The sequence below is a fragment of the Syngnathoides biaculeatus genome, chromosome 2, assembly GCF_019802595.1.
Source record: "Syngnathoides biaculeatus isolate LvHL_M chromosome 2, ASM1980259v1, whole genome shotgun sequence".
Taxonomy (NCBI): domain Eukaryota; kingdom Metazoa; phylum Chordata; class Actinopteri; order Syngnathiformes; family Syngnathidae; genus Syngnathoides; species Syngnathoides biaculeatus.
The window spans coordinates 29667278-29684972 of NC_084641.1; the positions used below are offsets into that span (position 1 = coordinate 29667278).

The following is a 17695-nucleotide window of genomic DNA, read 5'->3' on the forward strand; positions in this document are numbered from 1 at the left end:
TACAAATAGGATACGGTTGCAGTAATACGACTACGTCATCAACGTGCGCCACAGGAAGTGGTCTGGTCGATTCTGCGGGTGATCGTCGCATACCAGGTAAATAATGCTTAGTTTTTAATTTTATACTTCACTTTGTGCTTTAGTAATTGTTTCTTATGTCTTTCAATTGCGAGTTTGAGCAGAGTTTTTTTTCATTCTCGATTAATTCGTCGCATTTATTAAGTTTTACCACCATGTTGTTGCACTGCTAATACTCGTAGCGTCGCGGGACTGTTAATTTCATTTTTTACATCAACATTGACGAATGGGACTTTTTATTTCGAACATGCGGGACAAAAAAAAAACAAAAACCGTCACACTGTAACACCGTGCACTGCTGGTGTTATCTGGTAATAAATAACATTTATATCCCTTCGTTATAACCTTTATTGCCCAAGATGAATCGAGACCAATACATATTTGTCCACATAAAAGAGAAACACTTAAACATACCGAATTATTACCTCCAGATTCTTCGCCAGTGTTGTTTTAAGTCTCACGGTCCCTCAAATAAAGGAGACAAGTGGAATATTGTTCCTCTAAAACGCTCAATAAATCGGTGATAAAATGTTTCAGATGTTGCTCACCCCTTAGTCTTACTATTGTCAATTTTGGAGTTACTTAAATGTACTCTACCAGATTCTGAATATACATTTTCTCTTTTGACAAACACATGCATATTTATGGCAACAACTAGTATTTTTAGATGATCATTCTATTTCATTGCAATGATTCCAGGTCACTTAATCAAATAAATGAAATGAAGACGTTATTTTGTGAAAAATGCTTTGTCCTCTTTCATATTTCAGAAGAATGCCTCTTCCCGCAGCCTTGCTGGCCCGCTTGGCCAAGAGGGGAATCGTAAAACCGTCAGGACAAGGTTTGCGGGACAACGACTCATAGGACAAAAAAAAACACCCCGGCCCCATTTCAATGGATTTAATTCCTCTGCCATGTGTCATTTTTGTTACTCCAGGGGCAGACGAGGAGATTATTGCCGAAGATTACGACGACAACAACGTAGATTACGAAGCCACCAGGGTGGAAAATCTGCCGCCAAACTGGTATAAAGTCTTTGACCCCAGTTGGTACGTAAAGGTTGATGTTCGCAATATGCCTACATTGTTGACATTTAATCACGCTTTTCATAAAACAATACTTTTTGGTTTTAATAATTCAAAATTTTGAACGTTGTTGCAATTTACCATTAATAATTGGACGGGCAATAAAAAGACGTGCGCTCCCTGGAGTCCTCTTGTCATTTTTTTCAGTAATTGTAACAGCAAAGAATAATAAATTGCAGGGTTTATGATTTTACTGCATTGGAAAAATAACACACTATTGCAAAATAATCAGTTTTTCAGATTTTTTTATTGGAGGGTGGGAGTAATAATTTACTTTTTTTTTTTTTGGTATAAACTACTTGCAAAATAAATCCCTAATTTGAAACACAAACTGTCGTTAAGCACATTTAGTTTTAGGAAATGAAAAATGATCAAAATACCAAAAAAGGAGCTTTTTTTGGGAGGGAGAGGGTCCATTATTTTTTTTTTTTTTTCCCCAGAGCTCTATTTTTTTTCTTTTTTTTTTTTTTCATTTTTTAAATTAAATTTTTTATCTTGTTAATCTAGTGGTCTTCCTTACTACTGGAATGTGGAAACCGATTTAGTGGCCTGGCTGTCCCCAAATGACCCATCAGCCCAGATAACAAAAGCTGCAAAGAAACAAAAAGGTGGACCCAAAAATTAATAATAATAATAATCACAGTTTTGCATGTTGTTGTGGTTTGACCCGACTTTGCCTCGACATTGCTCAGTGGACGCGGGGGACGACCGAGCGGAGCGTCAGTCCGAGAAGCCGGACAGGGAGCGGGACCGAGATCGCGAGCGCTACCGGGACCGAGATCGGGAACGAGAGCGCGACCGCGAGAGGGACGAACGGCGGGAACGAGACAGGAGGAAGCAGAGGAGGGAGGACGCGGCGCCGTATCACAAGGCGAAACGAGGTCAGCACAAATTGAGTTACAGTTAATGACCGACACGGGGGGGAACTTTTGACAAATTTTACATTTACTTCCAAATTATAGTGATGGTATAAAATCTGAAAAAAAAAACAGCAATGAGACGGATAGAATAACGATAACAAAAATGAGAAATGATTAAGATGTAAACTCTGTTGCCCGGTGGCACTATTTCATCTTATCGCAGATATTTCCTCCTGAAATTAATTCACTAGGATCATATTTAAATGAAAGAACCATCACATTTTTGATACATAATTCATGCAATATGAAATGTTACACCTTTTGAATTGTTCATACACTTTGGAAGCCAAATGAATTTTAATAATGAATACATACTATAAACATTATCAATAGTGCAACTTTTAAATCATGGAACTTGCCCACCTTTTAAAAGAATAAACATAAATCACCTTTCATTCAATTTTTAGTATATTGTATTAGTATATTGTATTTAGGCCCCTGTAGGGCATCCATAAAAATAAGACTCCTTGAATATATAAGAAATGGATCTGTAATCTTTTAATGGTTAAAAAATTGATAATGGCAAAACACAGCGCAAACGTTTGGAGACGTTGGATTAATCCTATTTTATTTATTTGTGTTATTTCCTGGCTTTTTCCCCCCTCCAATGCATGTTAATATAGCAGAAAAATTTCAATTTCCATATTTGAGGTTGAACGTTATACAGTGGTACCTCGGTTTTCAAACGTCTCTGTTTTCGTACAAACCGGCAAATTTTTTAGGCTTGGAACGCGTTATTTCATTTTCCATTCATTCTAATGGGAAAATGCGCTTTGGTTTTTGAACGAAAAGCGGTATTCGAACGGCCCGACCAGCTGACCCACGGCGATTTGTTATTGTGCTTTCGAACGCACCCCCGACAAAAAATGGAAACGACGTAACGCGCGCTTTGTTAAAAAGGGGCGAGTCACCCCCACCGAAGACATTTGAAACAGTTGTTTTGCATTGCTTTTTTCTTTTGTTCCATTAACCCTACCTCTAGTTGCAAGTTAAAATTTATGTACATTTCGTACTATCTGTGCAAATAAAAAAACAATTTGTGTCCCCCCCCCCCCACCCCCATAATAAGTTATTCTGCACTTTTGTTAATAAAAAAAGGTTTACAAGGCTTGGAGCCGAGTCGCTCCAGATACGGCAATGCACTCCCAGCCTAGTATACTTTACTGCTAAAGCATACATTTTAAGTAAAAAAAAAATATGTCTTAAATGATTTAGTTATATGAAGTAATTAAACTATGCAGTTTATTATAAGGAAAAGCTAAAAAATAACGCTTTAAAAAACTTTTTTTTTTTTTTTTTAGGCTAGGAACGCATTATTTCATTTTCCATTCATTGTAATGGGAAAATGCGCTTCGGTTTTCGAACGTTTCACTTTTCAACCGGCTTTCTACATAAATTCACATACGTTTTGTTATGTATAATACTATAAATGAGAAATGTCATGAAATGGTAATAACTGTAGGTCAATGCTTGCTATACGATTTCGGCCTTTTGTGCCACTACAATTATTCTCCTCTCCTCAGGTAAAAAAGACGACGAAATGGACCCCATGGACCCAAGCGCATATTCTGACGCGCCCAGGTACAGTATCAGAATGATTTCCCGGCCCCGTTGTTTTGTTCCGTCGTTGACGCGATGGCATCTGAGCGAAAGGGGCTCTTTTTTTTTTTTTTTTTTTAGGGGCTCGTGGTCAAGCGGCCTTCCCAAACGTAACGAAGCCAAGACGGGCGCCGACACCACGGCCGCCGGGCCTCTTTTCCAGCAGCGGCCGTACCCGAGTCCGGGAGCGGTTCTGCGCGCCAACGCTGCGAACCAGTTTGTCAAGGAGTAAAAAAAAAAAAAACGAAACAACTCCCGGCTGTACGTATGCTGCATTTTGTTTGGTTGGCTTCACAATTCATTTTTTTTTTGTCTTGTAAAAAGTTAATTTCCATGACAACGAGATGGTCATACCGCCATTTTGTTCCTATGATCAGTGAGGAAAAGAATGTTCATTCTAGAGCAAATAAATGATACATTACAAATATTATTAACAGAAGTTACCTAATTTTTCCCATTTGTTAAAAGGTGACCCCCCAAACATTGGCGCTACAAAAGGGTTTTACCGTCGTGACATCTTTTTTTTTCAAATGATTTTTACGATAGTTCTTTAATATTCAAGTGTAAATATGTTTTATGATTTGATATAGGAGGAATGTTTGTCATATGAGCCATTTGAGGACACGTCTGGCAAAAGACCTCGTGCGCCTACGTCACCGAAGTCACATGACTGGCCATATTGACGGTCAAACAAAGCATTCTTCAATGCTAAGTCGGTTGGCGATAACGCGAAAATATGTCTTAACAGCACGTTTTGTCTGATACTGTTAAAACGTTTAGAAAGTGATAATAAACGAAGGTGTGTGGAAAAATTACAGACACTTGGCATCGCGGACCCATATTTAATGTCGAAGTCGACGTTTTCGCCGATAAGCAAAAATTGGCTTCCGCTCGTCTTGGACAACTGGATCAACACACGGATCTGGTGAGGAAGTCGTCGAGATTTACACGGAAAAGTTTGAAAGCGTAGGAAAGTCTGGACGCGTACAAATGCTTCGTTGCTACATCTGCTCTCAACAGGGAGACGGCTCGTTGAACGCGGAAGCGTACCTGGCTACACGTTAACCTTTGCCGAAATCCATCGATCATTTCAGATAGTGTTCAATACAAATACCAATATTTCAATAAATGACCCCTGGTTTTACACACTCGCATTCATTAACTATGATTGGAAAAAAAAAAAGACGACGGGTTGACGGCTCGTTGAATGCGGAAGCGTACCTGGCTACACGTTAACCTTTGCCGAAATCCATCGGTCTTTTCAGAGAGTATTCAATACAAATACCAATATTTCAATAAATGACCCCTGATTTTACACAAACTGGCATTCATAAAAGACAAGCGAGTCAGCTCCTCTGTAGCATTTCCAAAGAAGTATTTATAAGGCCAAGTTGGCTCATTTGAGAACAGTGCGTTCAAAAAAATGACAAGAGTTGTTTCCAACGTGCATGAAGCATGTTGCGGTCACGCGTTAAACTTCTGTAAACCTCTCAGTGACAAATTTTTTTTTTTTTTAAAATATGAATTGTTCTCAAATGAGTCCAGTGCGTATTTTAAAAAAGAAAAAACCGCTGGGAGAGGCTTCAGTCCCCGTACACAGAACCGTGTTGCGGCCACACGTTAACCTACGTAAACCTCTGTGTGACGGACGCTTTTATTTTCCTTTTTTTTTAAATACTATGCATTGTTCTCAAATGAGTCCAATGCATAGTTTAAAAAAAGTGTTGGATAGATTTACCATAGTTTAACGTGTGGCTGCTACACGCTTCTGTGTACATTTGAGACGACTCCCTGTCATATTTTTGTCTTTAAACGCATTGTTCTCAAATGAGCCAACCTGGCATTCTAAATACTTTTTGGTAATTTTGAGATTGATAAGAACAATTCCTACCTGAAGTGAAGCGATCGCTACACAGTCGTGTGTATATTTTGGCTGGGCACCATCCATCACGTTTAATTGCCGAAATACATCCATCTTTTCTGGTATTTTCAGCTGGCATTCCATAGAATGATCTCTTTGAATGTTGGTCTCGTCTGTTGTGACAACCAACAGCACAACAAGTCTCGGGCTCTGTTTGACCTCCAATATGGCGGCGTGAAAATAGTGACGTCACGTCACGAGCTTTATAAGGGGCCACTGTAAATTGAAGGATTGCAAAATTTCTCCTGCTACTGACTTGTTGCTCAAATCATTGAAATTAATTTCATTTCGTGTAACCAGCAATACACTAAAAGTTTCACCATTTGAATATTGCCATTTTTTCTTTTTAGTATTGCTAGATTCTAGACTAAGCTAATTCCATCAAAGCTAAAAATTCATGATCTTGTAGTATCGTTTGTGCAAATTCATAATTTTATTACAAACATTACAAAGAGATGGTTTTTTTTTTTTGTTACAACATGACATTTAAATATTCGTCCAAGTTCAGCAGTGGTCTGTCGCCCCCAAATAGTGACAAATAAAGTCATAGTCCAAAGTAAAAAGTTTCTTTTCATATCTGTCAAGCTGGACCGTCGCTTTGCACTTGTTTTTGTCCCGCTGCAGAATCCGACCCACCTGCAAGGTTCAGATCCAGAAGTGACTCCCGACGCACGGAAAGCATCGAGCAGAAGACCCAGCAGACTTTGGACTCACCTGTCCCCGGTGCTCACCCAGTACAACCATGATGGCCTCGTATTCGGTTTTGGGCACGATCGTTTCCAACATGTCCTGCTTCACATCTTTTAACGCGGCGCAAAATTGATTCACGGAAGAAGAAATGACTTATTAGAAATATTGTATTGCTATTGTACAGCAAATAACCTTTTTGTCTATTTCATACTGCAGTTGAACAGCTTGTAATAAATAATGTCAGAGCAGTTCCTCACCCAAAATACTGTAATTACAACGTAATTGGCGATTTTGAATTTTCTGTTTGCTTTTTCAATTTCCAAGAATAATTACCAACATGATCGCAGATGTTAGCTCGCTTGATCATTTTTGGTGAGTTTTCTGCCTCGTGTGTGATGGAGCTTTGAGGGAGATATTTTAACGTTTGATATTTGTTGCCCTGCGAGGTACAAAGCGTGTATGCCAACCTTCGATAAAATGACTAATATTTTGTCACTGATATCGGTTTCATTCAAGCAATTGGACGATACGGCTGTACGTCAGTAGTGATTACCGTAAGTTCCGGCCTACAAGCCGCGACTTTTTCCCCCACACGCTTTTAACCCTGCGTTTTATGCGGTGATGCGGCTAATTTGCGCATTTTTTCTAACTGCTGCAGGGGGGGGGGGGGGGGGGGCGATCGAGCGGAAAAGGTAAGAATGAGACCGCAGGAATATATGTGCCGAGGAAGTGACTTTTACCGGACCCTGTTTGTGCTGCGCTAGCGTTAGCGCTGTGCTAGCGTGTGGCTGCTGTGTTACTGGCGTGTCTCAGTGATATTTACCGGTAAGTTTTATTTTAACCGACCCTGTTAGCATTAGCACTAGCATTAAACTCTCTGTGTATCGTCTTTGTTAATATCTCGTGTTTCAATGTGGGCACTTGCGGCTCTTACACATCTGCGGCGTATGTATGTACCAAATGGTATTTCCTTTACAAGTCTACGTCAGTGATTACCGTAATTTCCAGCCTACAAGCCGGGACTTTTTTCCACACGCTTTCAACCCTGCTTTTTATGCCGTGATGCGGCTAATTTGTGCATTTTTTCTAACTGCCGCAAGGGGGGCACTCGAGCGGAAAAGGTAAGAATGAGACCGGTGGAATATATGTGCCGAGGAAGTGACTTTTACCGGCCCCGTTAGTGCTGCGCTAGTGTTAGCGCTGTTCTTTCGTGTTGCTGTTGTGTTACTGGCGTGTCTCAGTGATATTTGCTGGTCAATTTTATTTTAACTGGCCCAGTTAGCGTTAGCGCGGCGCTAGCATTAGGACTAGCGTTAAACTCTTTCTGTGTACCGTCTTTCTTTGTAAATATCTTGTGTTTCAATGTGTGCACTTGCAGCTTTTACATAGCTGTGGCGTATGTATGTACCAAATGGTATTTCCTTTACAAATGTACCGGGTGAGGCTTGTAACCAGGTGCGCTCCGTAGGCCGGGAATTACGGTAGTTCATGTACCATCTTTTGAGAATCATCTATTGAATAAAATAACTGTCAAAAAGGAGAAAAAACAATAGTTGTACAGACTTACCATCTATAAGTCTTCCCTCTTCAGTTCGACAAATGCAAGTGGACGGGGTTAAGACATCCTCCACGCGCATCTGGAAGAAGGCGATATGATGATGATTTTTTGATGATTAGCAGCGTGGATCCGTTTTTGACCAATTGTGGTTTGGATCACTACGGCCATAACAGTCGCCGTTATTTGCCGGGCGCGTACGAGCCATTCCACTCGCAAATCTCCACAGTCGAGTACGAAAATTTGAAACGAATAGATATTGAAAGACGGCGCTTATTTTGTGTAGTCTCGACCAATGTTCCCTCCAAGCTGCGCCACTGCGCAAGTGCGCACTTGTCGCACACTCTCAGCGCACATTAAAACCGATCCAGCGAAGTGAACCGCAGCCTGACGTCTTCTTTTTTTTTTTTTTTTTTTAACACGGAAGCACATTGTCTCTGGTCACCCTACATCTACTTCCTAGTTTACCTGACACTGCCCCCCCCCCGCTCTTAAAGGGGTACACTCATAATTACAAACAGAACACACACCCGCAGCTTCATATCTGCGGGCATGACTGAGCACACTGACTGCCATAATGTAGAGGGAAATGAGATCTTCTAAGGGTGCCTCAATTACTCACGGATGGATTCAATTATTCTTTTTGAGGCCAACGGCAATTATATTATGCTGCCCAAAGACTACGTCAAAAAGATGCTGCTTGGACACGTCACGTTGCAAGTATTACAGAGCTTATTACAATATTTTAACAAGGCGTGAGTTGGATATGTGTGAAATAAACATACATGCAACTGAATTTCCATTATTACTATGATCTAATATAAGATTATATTTTTTACAGTCCTTATGGTGACAGTGTTACTCATTTTCCTTATTTTAATTTCGTAGTAAGAATCATATTTTGCGTACAATAATAATGACCATTTACATCATACAGTGGTACCTCTCCTTATGAAATTAATCTCTTCCAGAAGTCGATTCGTAACCAGAATTTTTTGTAAGCGCATTTTACATGTAAATAGCGTAATCCGTTCTGTAAATCTTTGTGAAATGGAAAAAAACTTTTTCAAATGTTGGGAAACATGAGGTACAGTTGAAAAACAAATAGCTTATGCCGGGTGTCAAACTTTTTTTTTTCCTCACGGGCCACGTTGTCGTTCAGGTTTCCCTCAAGAGGGCCATTTTGACTGTGAAACAATAAAAATATTTGTCTCATCATAGTTATATAATCAATTTATGAAGCAGTTTTGGAATCAGAAATCAAGGCTAACGTGTTTTTCAACTTTTCATGTTTTGTAACACAAAAGTGCATGTAATATATCAGCTTGATCATTTATGACATATGACAATTTTGAAATTTTGGTACAGATTTTTACGAGAATCATGGAAATGGACACTAGATTTGGCTTTGCGGGCCAGATAAAAATCATGTGGTGGGCCGGATCTGGCCCCTGGGCCTTGAGTTTGACACCTGTAGCTTAAGTAATGTGGTTTGAGATATGCAACTGTAAACGCTGGCTACGGTAATACATTTCTCAAAGCTAATAGCTGCATATTACTTTCTGTTGATAAATAACAGTACTGCATATAAGGTGCCCACTAAAGTCACCCATCCAGCAAATATGGAGTCATACTTTTTGTGCGGGTGGCATGCCGTGAGAATTTTAATTAATTTTAAATCCAAGCGTGGCATAACGAACGGTTGGGAAATGGATGAGCTTCAAGGCGATGAGCGTCATTACCTTTGAGTTGTAGTACCTGCCCCCCTTGAACGCTTTGTCGACGAAACGGACCTTCAAGTCCCTCTGGAGCCAGGAAGGCGGCGCCTCTTTTTCTGGTGGCTTCTCTCTGGAAAAACACATTTTCGAAAAAAAAAAAACAAATGCCGCGTACGTAGTACGGTCGGAGGTTTCTACACGTCCCGGAGACGCACCTGTCGTGACTGGATTCTCTGCGTTTCCTTTTCCTGTTATCTTTTCCTCCGTCTCGCTCGCGTTTGACGTCATCTGCGGGCCGCCTCTCTTTCTCTTCCCGTTGGCGTCGCTCGTCACGCTCTCTCTCTTCTTTTACCTTCGTTTTGTGCGCTTTACTGAGACGACCTGTTGGGGGCGAAACAGATGACGCTATCCCGAAAAAACTCGCATGGTTGCAAAATTACAAGAACTTTTATTAAAGGTGGAAACCTCTAAAGTGAAAGATGGGTCTTAACTTATTCAATGCCATGGATGATGACATTTTTATCCAACTGTTGACTGACTTAAATATGTATATTCTTCAAACTCGTTTTTCAACCAGTACCAGTGGAGGAGGGTGGCAGGCAATACGATATCAGTCACTCACATTTGAAAAATGTACGGGTGTTGTCAGTCATGCCCGCAGATATAAAGTTGCGGGTGGGTGTTCTGTTTGTAATTATGAGTGGACCCCTTTAAGGGCGGAAGTGGGGCGGTGTCAGGTAAACTAGGAAGTAGAAGTAGGCTGAGCGGGAAAAAAAAAAAAAAAAAAAAAAAAAAGAGACATCATGCTGTGGTTCACTGCGCTGGATCGGTTTTCATGTGCGCTGAGAGTGTGCGACAAGTCACTCACATTTGAAAAATGTACGGAGGTGGTCAGTCATGCCCGCAGATATAAAGTTGCGGGTGGGTGTTCTGTTTGTAATTATGAGTGGACCCCTTTAAGGGCGGAAGTGGGGCGGTGTCAGGTAAACCAGGAAGATGTTAGGCTGTGGTTCACTGCGCTGGATCGGTTTTCATGTGCGCTGAGAGTGTGCGACAAGTCACTCACATTTGAAAAATGTACGGGGGTGGTCAGTCATGCCCGCAGATATAAAGTTGCGGGGGGGGGGGGGTGTTCTGTTTGTAATTTTGAGTGTACCCCTTTAAGAGCTGAGGGGGGCGGTGTCAGGTAAACCAGGAAGTAGAAGTAGGCTGAGCAGAAAAAAAAAAAAAAAAAAAAAAAAACTGCACTGGATCGGTTTTCATGTGCGCTGAGAGTGTGTGACAAGTGCGCACCTTAGAGGGAACATTGGTCAAGACTACACAAAATACACAATGTCTTTCGTTATCTATGCATTTCTACTCGTAACACATTGTACGCGTGTGATTTTTCGTGCTCGAGTGTGCAAATTTGCGAGTGCGATAGTCAAAATGATGAAATTCACGATAAGCAGACGCCAGAAGATGGCAGCATTGCATCAAATCAGCACAGCTTTCGAGTCGAGGGTAACGATTAGGCAGTGAATTGCAGCTCGTCACGTTGATGATGAGTGTGAGAAACGCCAAAATGTTGGGAGTGTGGCACGTTTAGGCACCTGACACTCAAACGGACTCGTGGTGGGTAATGGAAAGTGTGTTGCGATTGTGAGTTGATGCGCTTCAAGGGAGTGAATGAAAAACCACGTAAAAAGGCCACTGACATTCAACTCAAGCCGTGTGTTGAGCCAGCGTCACTCGCAGTGCGTTTTGTCGTGGTCTATCGCGAAATAAATGATTATTTTGCCATCACGAGACCTTTTCCAGCTCATTACACGAGGATGGAAACAGCCAGAAGCAAACATTTCTTTAAAGATGAGAATCCACTCTTTCATTTTGTGCGTTTGGTGCCTCTATTGAGGATCTCAAAAATAAAGTCGAAATGCTCCAGTAAGATGAGTAACGAACGGCTTCGAAACTAGCAGTGAACGAGTTCAGATGGACTTGAAATAGAGTTGAGGAAACTGTTTTAGCGTAATAAAGATTAATACAGCGGAACGATGTGAGTTATTCTAATGCTCACCGGTCAGTTGGAAAATTCTCAAGTCAGGATACTCGCATCCGAGGCCCGACCGAGCCCAAAAACTTACTCAGGTCTTTGCCGTATCTGTCGTACTCCTTCTGCCCGACCAGTTTAACGGCATACTGGTGAACTGACACCACATCGCCGCCGATGGCCAATTTCACCAAAACGCGAGCGTTGTCTGCGTCCAGAGCTTCGATCTGCACGGGACGGCGGGCGTCAAAAATCGCTCGTCGTATGTCGTGTCAGGGAAATTCTAAAACATATTTGACCTTTCCGTAGCGCTCTTTGTGTGCCCCCGACTCCAACAGCACACACCCGCCACGACCCAACACCAGGTGCTCCTCCTCTTCCTCCTTGTTCCGCTCCTCGCCCGGCTTGGGCGGCCGCCGACGCTTGGCCGGTTCCAGATCCTTTATGGCCGACCGATCGGCTCCGAGACCCAAGCCTATTACGCGCGGCTTGTATTCATATGCCTTCACGTCTCTGCAGTGACAAAAAGGGCGACACGGCGTCAAATCGTCCATTACTGTTAGACGGAATTTGTCAGTAAATTCTCACTTTTCACCACCTGAAAATTAGCTCTCCAAAAAAAGAAATAAAATACTGAATCGTACTTGGAAAATATACTGAACTGGATTTTAAAAAACAAACAAACGCCATTGTAGCATTATGCGCAGCTGATTCGATCCAGCAAATTACCGTAATTTTGGCCTACAAGTCGCAACTTTTTTCACACGCTTTCAACCCTGCGGTTTATGCGGTGATGCGGCTAAGTAAGAGTGACACCGGTGGAATATACGTGCCGAGGAGGTGACTTTTACCGGTCCGGCCCTGTTAGCGCTGCGCTAGCATCTTACTGCTGTGTCTCAGTGATTTTTACTGGTATGTTTTGTTGTTTTTTTTTTTTAACTGCACTGCACTGTTAGTGCGGCGCTCACACGGCAGTAACACGCTAGTGCTACAATGTTAGCGTGGCAGTGCTAGCGTTAAACTCTCTATGTAATGTCTCGTGTTTCAGTGTTGGTTTCATTGTGGGCACTTGCGGCTTTTCCATAGCTTCAGCGTATCAAATCAAATGGTATTTCCTTGACAAATGTACTCCGTGAGGCTTGTAACCAGGTGCGCTCTGTAGGCCGGGAATTACGGTAGGTGGAAAGTCGACTTTCAGTTGTGTTGTTTTTGTTTTGATCTTCCACGCAGGGCTCGGTCTGTGCTACCCGCTGATAGCTGGCATTACTGTGTGAGCGTTCATTTTCAGAATGGTGGAAAAGGTTTTGAATCATATAAATCATATTAGTCTGACGATAAGACAAGACGGGCGGCGACTTACTGTTTAAAGGTGCGACCGATGCCTTCCCCTTTCTTCCAGCCCATCCCCTTCAGCATCGCGAGTCCATACCCTTCAACCGGAACTTTCTCATAATCATCTTCTGTGGACTGTAACATACATACACAGATATGAACATGTACTGTATATATTCACATTCATTTTTTTGCTTGTCATATAATTAATTGTCCTCAGTGGAACAAGGCTGCAGCTGTATTTTTTGTTTTGCTTTCACCTCATTGTCCATCCATCCAATTTCTTTGCCCCTTATCCACACGAGGGTCGCGGGTGTGCTGGAGCCTATCCCAACTGTCGGTTGACGGTTTCCTCCCACATTCCCATAACATGTACGGTAGCGTAATTCCAGACTTTACACCAATTTTATGGGACTGGTGTTATCATTTGCCGATCCGACTCAGAGATTTATTTACATTTAATCCCCGTCGCCGTCGCGTACAGTACATTTGAATCCAGAAGCTAGTTTATTTTTAGATGATAGCATTTAAATAGTTTTTCATGTCTTTTGACGTAGTATTGAAAATATCTGACGGCAATAACGTTGTCATAAATAAAAACGTTGGCACTATTGGAGAGACAAAGCGGCTTAACGCGCGGATCAGACTACGAAACATATTTACTCTTTCACGATTGCACTATGTAAGACTACTGCAATGAAATCTTGTATTCCGATACCATAAATCCACTGTATCTATTTTTTTTTTTTATGATCATAGGGCTTTATCTATTTAAGTCAATTCTGACCAGACTGGATAGACTCATTGTGATTGGATATCGTTTTTTTTTTTTTTTTTCCACAACTCGCTCGAATGGCCACAAAAATCCTGATTGTGTAAAATCTAATTAACTGCAGTCACTCATATTTGAAAAGTGTACAGGTGTGGTCAGTCATGGCCGCAGATATAAAGTTACGGGTGTGGTCCACCAGTCGTGCCCGCGGATATAAAGTTGCGGGTGTGTGTTCTGTTTGCAATTATGAGCGTACCCCTTTAAGAGAGGAGGGGGGCGGTGTTAGGTAAACAAGGAAGTAGAAGTAGGCTGAGCAGAGACCGTGTGCTTCTGTGTTAAAAAAAAAACTAAATACTCCAGGTTGTGGTTCACTGCGCTGGATCGGTTTTCATGCGCGCTGAGAATGTGCTACAAGTGCGCAATTGCGCAGTGGCGCAGCTTTGAGGGAACATTGGTCAAGACTACACAAAATGAGCAACGTCTTTCAATATCTATGTCTTTCTAATTGAAACAATTTTCACACACGTGATTTTTCGTGCTCGACTGTGCAGATTTGTGAATGCGATGGCGCGCGGGCTGTAACTGTGTCCACTAAATTGTCTGCGGATGTGACTAAGAGTGCATGTGTGGATTTTTGTTTATCTGCGATTTTCTGACGACCAGTTCAGGGTGTACCCCGCCTCCCGCCCAAAGGTAGCTGGGATAGGCTCCAGCAATCTCGCGGAGCTCGTGAGGATAAGCGGTACAGACAATGGATGGATGGATTAAGCACCAGGCCCCTAACTCTTGGATTGAATACCAGTACATAGTGCACGAAGCAAATGCGATTGTTCGATCAAAACCTTCTTCTGTAAGGACTCAGATGAGTGTGAAATGCAGAGCTGCTTTCTAACTTGATGAACTTTAGCACTTTGTGAACTTAGCGGCCGCAACAGTGCGTACGCTCGCACAACCTCGTGAAATAAATCCAAGAGTTGGTATAAAAAAAGGTGGACTGCGCTGACTCCATTTACTCACCGGTTGCGGGCGCAGCTCCACATTTAAACGGGCTCCGTCCTCAAAGCCATCGGGCACCTTGTTTTGCGCCAACAGCGGGATTGTGAGGTTGAGGTTTGCCTCCGACTGCAACTCTTCCATTTTCCTCCTGGAATCTACCGCAATCAAAAATATGAAGTTATGACACCGCTCGCTCGCCCGCCAATATGGTCATAAGCCAACTCAGTGCTGGTCCGAATTATCCAGGCATCCATTTTTCCGAACCGGGTCGCGGGAGAGTTGCCGCCTATTAAGATGGGTCGAGGCGGGGTACACCCGGAACTGGTTGTCAGCCAATCACAGGTCTCACCCAGACAAATAACCAATCACACTCACATTCACACCGACAGACAATTCAGAATCTTCTATTAACTGTTATCGAGCATGTTTTGGGGATGTGGGAGGAAACAGCAGAAAGTCCAACCCAGGAACCGGCAGAACATGCTAACCCCGCACAGCGGTGGAAGTATCTGTACATTTACTTCAGTACCACCAGTGGGAAGTCATACATTTACTCGGTTACATTTACAGCACAGCCCCCGTTCGCGAACAAATCAGTTTTCAAACGAAAATGTAAAGATGTTTTTGCTTCTGTTTTCGAACGTAAATCGGTACCGGAACGCCGGCAACAAAACCCGGAAATAACAGAACGCGCACAGCTCGACCAGCTGAGCCACCCACGACGCGCTTTGTTATTGTGAATTTGAACGAACCCCCGAAAAAAACCCGGAAATAGCGTAACGCGCGCAGCGGTTGATTCGGTCTTCGAACAAATTGGAAACAACTTCATACTCGATTCCCTCCCTAATCACACCCTCAACTTTATATCTGCGGCCATGACTGACCACACCCGTACATTTTTCCAAATATGATTGACTAGAAAGTGCAACTCTCAGCCAGAAGCAGCACACAATCCATGGGCTCATATTCCAAATATGTCACACACACTTAACTGCAGCTCCACATATCCGCCTAATTCAAAGTAAAGAAAAGACGTAGTTTTCTATGTGCTGTTTTACAAAGAAAATTCATTTAAGCCCATTTGTGGCTGATTTTTCTCATTTGATTAAGAATTCATTTATTTTTGTAGCTGAATTTGCCATCATTTATGCTAGTCTATAAAGATTTGATGTATTGTTTTAGCTAAAGTGATATCTGAAGTTGCATCTTGGTCAGTTTGGCATTCACGTTTTCATCAAAAATATACATGAAAATTGATCAGTACATGAGTTTGTTTTTTTTCACAAAATCTTCTTCTTTTCCTTTCGGCTTGTCCCGATTAGGGGTCGCCACAGCGTGTCATCTTTTTCCATTTAAGCCTATCTCGTGCATCTTCCTCACTAACACCCACAGCTTTTTTTTTTTTTTTTTTTACTAAATACTTGAGATTTTTTACTTTTACTTCAGTCATGATTTAAACTAGTAACTATAATTTGTGGCTAATCCAACCATCTCTGTCTCAGGAGCCACGTGAAGCCCTGCATGTCAAGCCACCTTCAATAAGTTCTTTGACAGCCTGCGCCTCCACGGAGTCGCTCTTGCCACTCGAATCGGGACTTTCGCCTCCACTTGCGTCGCCATTGCGTTGTGGCGATTTGTGACTTTTGTCCGCACTTCCGAGAAACTGCTCCTCTTGGTCCTGGACACGCCAGCGGTTCTTCAGGATCAGGGGGATGACGCGTTCCGATGGTGCGTCGGAGGGTTTCGTGCTACGAACACAAAAGATGATGGATGGCTTAGGAGACAAGCGAGCTACTGCCACGGCACCGCTCGCAATCAAATTCACACTCAGCAGATTTGTAAAATATGAATACTCAACCCCAAATGTGAATAATACACTTCAAGTCATTTTTGAGACTAGCGTTTAAAAAAAAAAAAAAAAAAAAAAAACACGGCTAGCATAAAACTAACCTCTCCAATGCATTCCTGGTGATTCCGGTCAAATAATCGATGTCGTCTTTCGTCGTCACGGCGTCGCCCGTAGGAGGTTTGAATTTGCTCAACGTTTTGGCGAAACCGAACGAAACTGAGGTTGGTTTCTTCTCGCCGTTGGCTTCCGAAGCCGAAGGGGAGCAAGAAACGTCTCCGTGCGACGCCATTGTGGTCTGGTGACGTCAGAGGACAGAACAGCATTGTGGGAGTTGTAGTTTTTCTTTTCTGGTTCGCGACTGTCGGAAGATTACTTTGTAATTGCATCTTGTTACAATTACAACCCTGGTGAATTGGTTGACCTCACATTTCTGAGGTGCCATGTTCGATTCCAGCCCCACCTTTGTGGAGTTTGCATGTTCTCTCTTTTCTCCGGGTGGGCACTCCGGTTTCCTCCCACATCCCAAAAACATGCAACATTAATTGGACGCTCTAAATTGCCCCGAGGTGTGATTGTGAGTGCGACTGTTTGTCTGTATGCGCCCTGCGATTGGGTGGCGACCAGTTGAGGGTGTACCCTCCCACCTCCTGCTCGAAGACAGCTGGGATTGGCTACAGCACTCCTCGTGGCCCTCGTGAGGATATGCGGCTCAAAAAATGGATGGATGTAATGACTTACAATTATTATTAATTGTGTAATTATCCTCATGAGGCTCGCGGGGAGTGCTGGAGCCTATCCCAGCTGTCAACAGGCAGGAGGCAGGCCACACCCTGAATACAGACAAACAGCCCCACCCGCAATCACACCTAGGGGCAATTTAGAGGGTCCAATTAATGTTGCGTGTTTTTGGGATGTGGGAGGAAATCGGAGCGCCCACCCGGAGAAAAGCCACGCAAGCACGGGGAGGACATGCAAACTCCCACTTTGGTGTAATTAAATGATACAAATTCATTTACACTTAATCAGTGACTCCTCAACAAAGCCAGACCACATCAGCACTGATGTTTTGGAACCAACTTTTGATCTCAAACATTGTATTCCAACCTCCAAAAAATACACCTAATATAGTCTGTAGTACTGGTCACAGTTTT

General features: G+C 42.6%; 2 protein-coding genes across 2 annotated transcripts; one reads left to right on the forward strand and one right to left on the reverse strand.

The window, feature by feature from the left end:
- The first annotated feature begins 13 nt into the window (after nucleotides 1-13).
- On the forward strand, nucleotides 14-6368 carry pqbp1 (polyglutamine binding protein 1). The gene is made up of 8 exons (XM_061846310.1): nucleotides 14-96; nucleotides 849-919; nucleotides 1016-1127; nucleotides 1671-1771; nucleotides 1856-2044; nucleotides 3607-3664; nucleotides 3764-3943; nucleotides 6228-6368. The coding sequence occupies exons 2-7, from the start codon at nucleotides 853-855 to the stop codon at nucleotides 3912-3914; spliced, it is 678 nt and encodes a 225-aa protein (XP_061702294.1). The 5' UTR covers nucleotides 14-96; nucleotides 849-852; the 3' UTR covers nucleotides 3915-3943; nucleotides 6228-6368.
- gpkow (G patch domain and KOW motifs) lies at nucleotides 6015-16851 on the reverse strand. Its single transcript, XM_061846297.1, has 11 exons — nucleotides 16646-16851; nucleotides 16229-16443; nucleotides 14717-14850; nucleotides 12956-13062; nucleotides 11895-12108; nucleotides 11690-11822; nucleotides 9782-9947; nucleotides 9591-9696; nucleotides 7861-7930; nucleotides 6318-6403; nucleotides 6015-6239 (listed from the first exon to the last, which is right to left on the reverse strand). Exons 1-11 carry the CDS (start codon nucleotides 16831-16833, stop codon nucleotides 6108-6110), a joined length of 1551 nt encoding a protein of 516 aa, XP_061702281.1. The 5' UTR covers nucleotides 16834-16851; the 3' UTR covers nucleotides 6015-6107.
- Nucleotides 16852-17695: the final 844 nt, after the last annotated feature.

Excerpts from the sequence above, each read along its gene's own strand:
- pqbp1 (XM_061846310.1), top strand. The coding sequence starts at position 853 with ATGCCTCTTCCCGCAGCCTTGCTGGCCCGCTTGGCCAAGAGGGGAATC. Across the intron at positions 1,128-1,670 it reads AAAGTCTTTGACCCCAGTTG|TGGTCTTCCTTACTACTGGA; the intron begins GTACGTAAAGGT and ends TTGTTAATCTAG. Across the intron at positions 1,772-1,855 it reads AGCTGCAAAGAAACAAAAAG|TGGACGCGGGGGACGACCGA; the intron begins GTGGACCCAAAA and ends GACATTGCTCAG.
- gpkow (XM_061846297.1), bottom strand. The coding sequence starts at position 16,833 with ATGGCGTCGCACGGAGACGTTTCTTGCTCCCCTTCGGCTTCGGAAGCC. Across the intron at positions 6,404-7,860 it reads AGAGGGAAGACTTATAGATG|ATGTGAAGCAGGACATGTTG; the intron begins GTAAGTCTGTAC and ends CCGCGTTAAAAG. Across the intron at positions 6,240-6,317 it reads TGGGTGAGCACCGGGGACAG|GTGGGTCGGATTCTGCAGCG; the intron begins GTGAGTCCAAAG and ends TGAACCTTGCAG.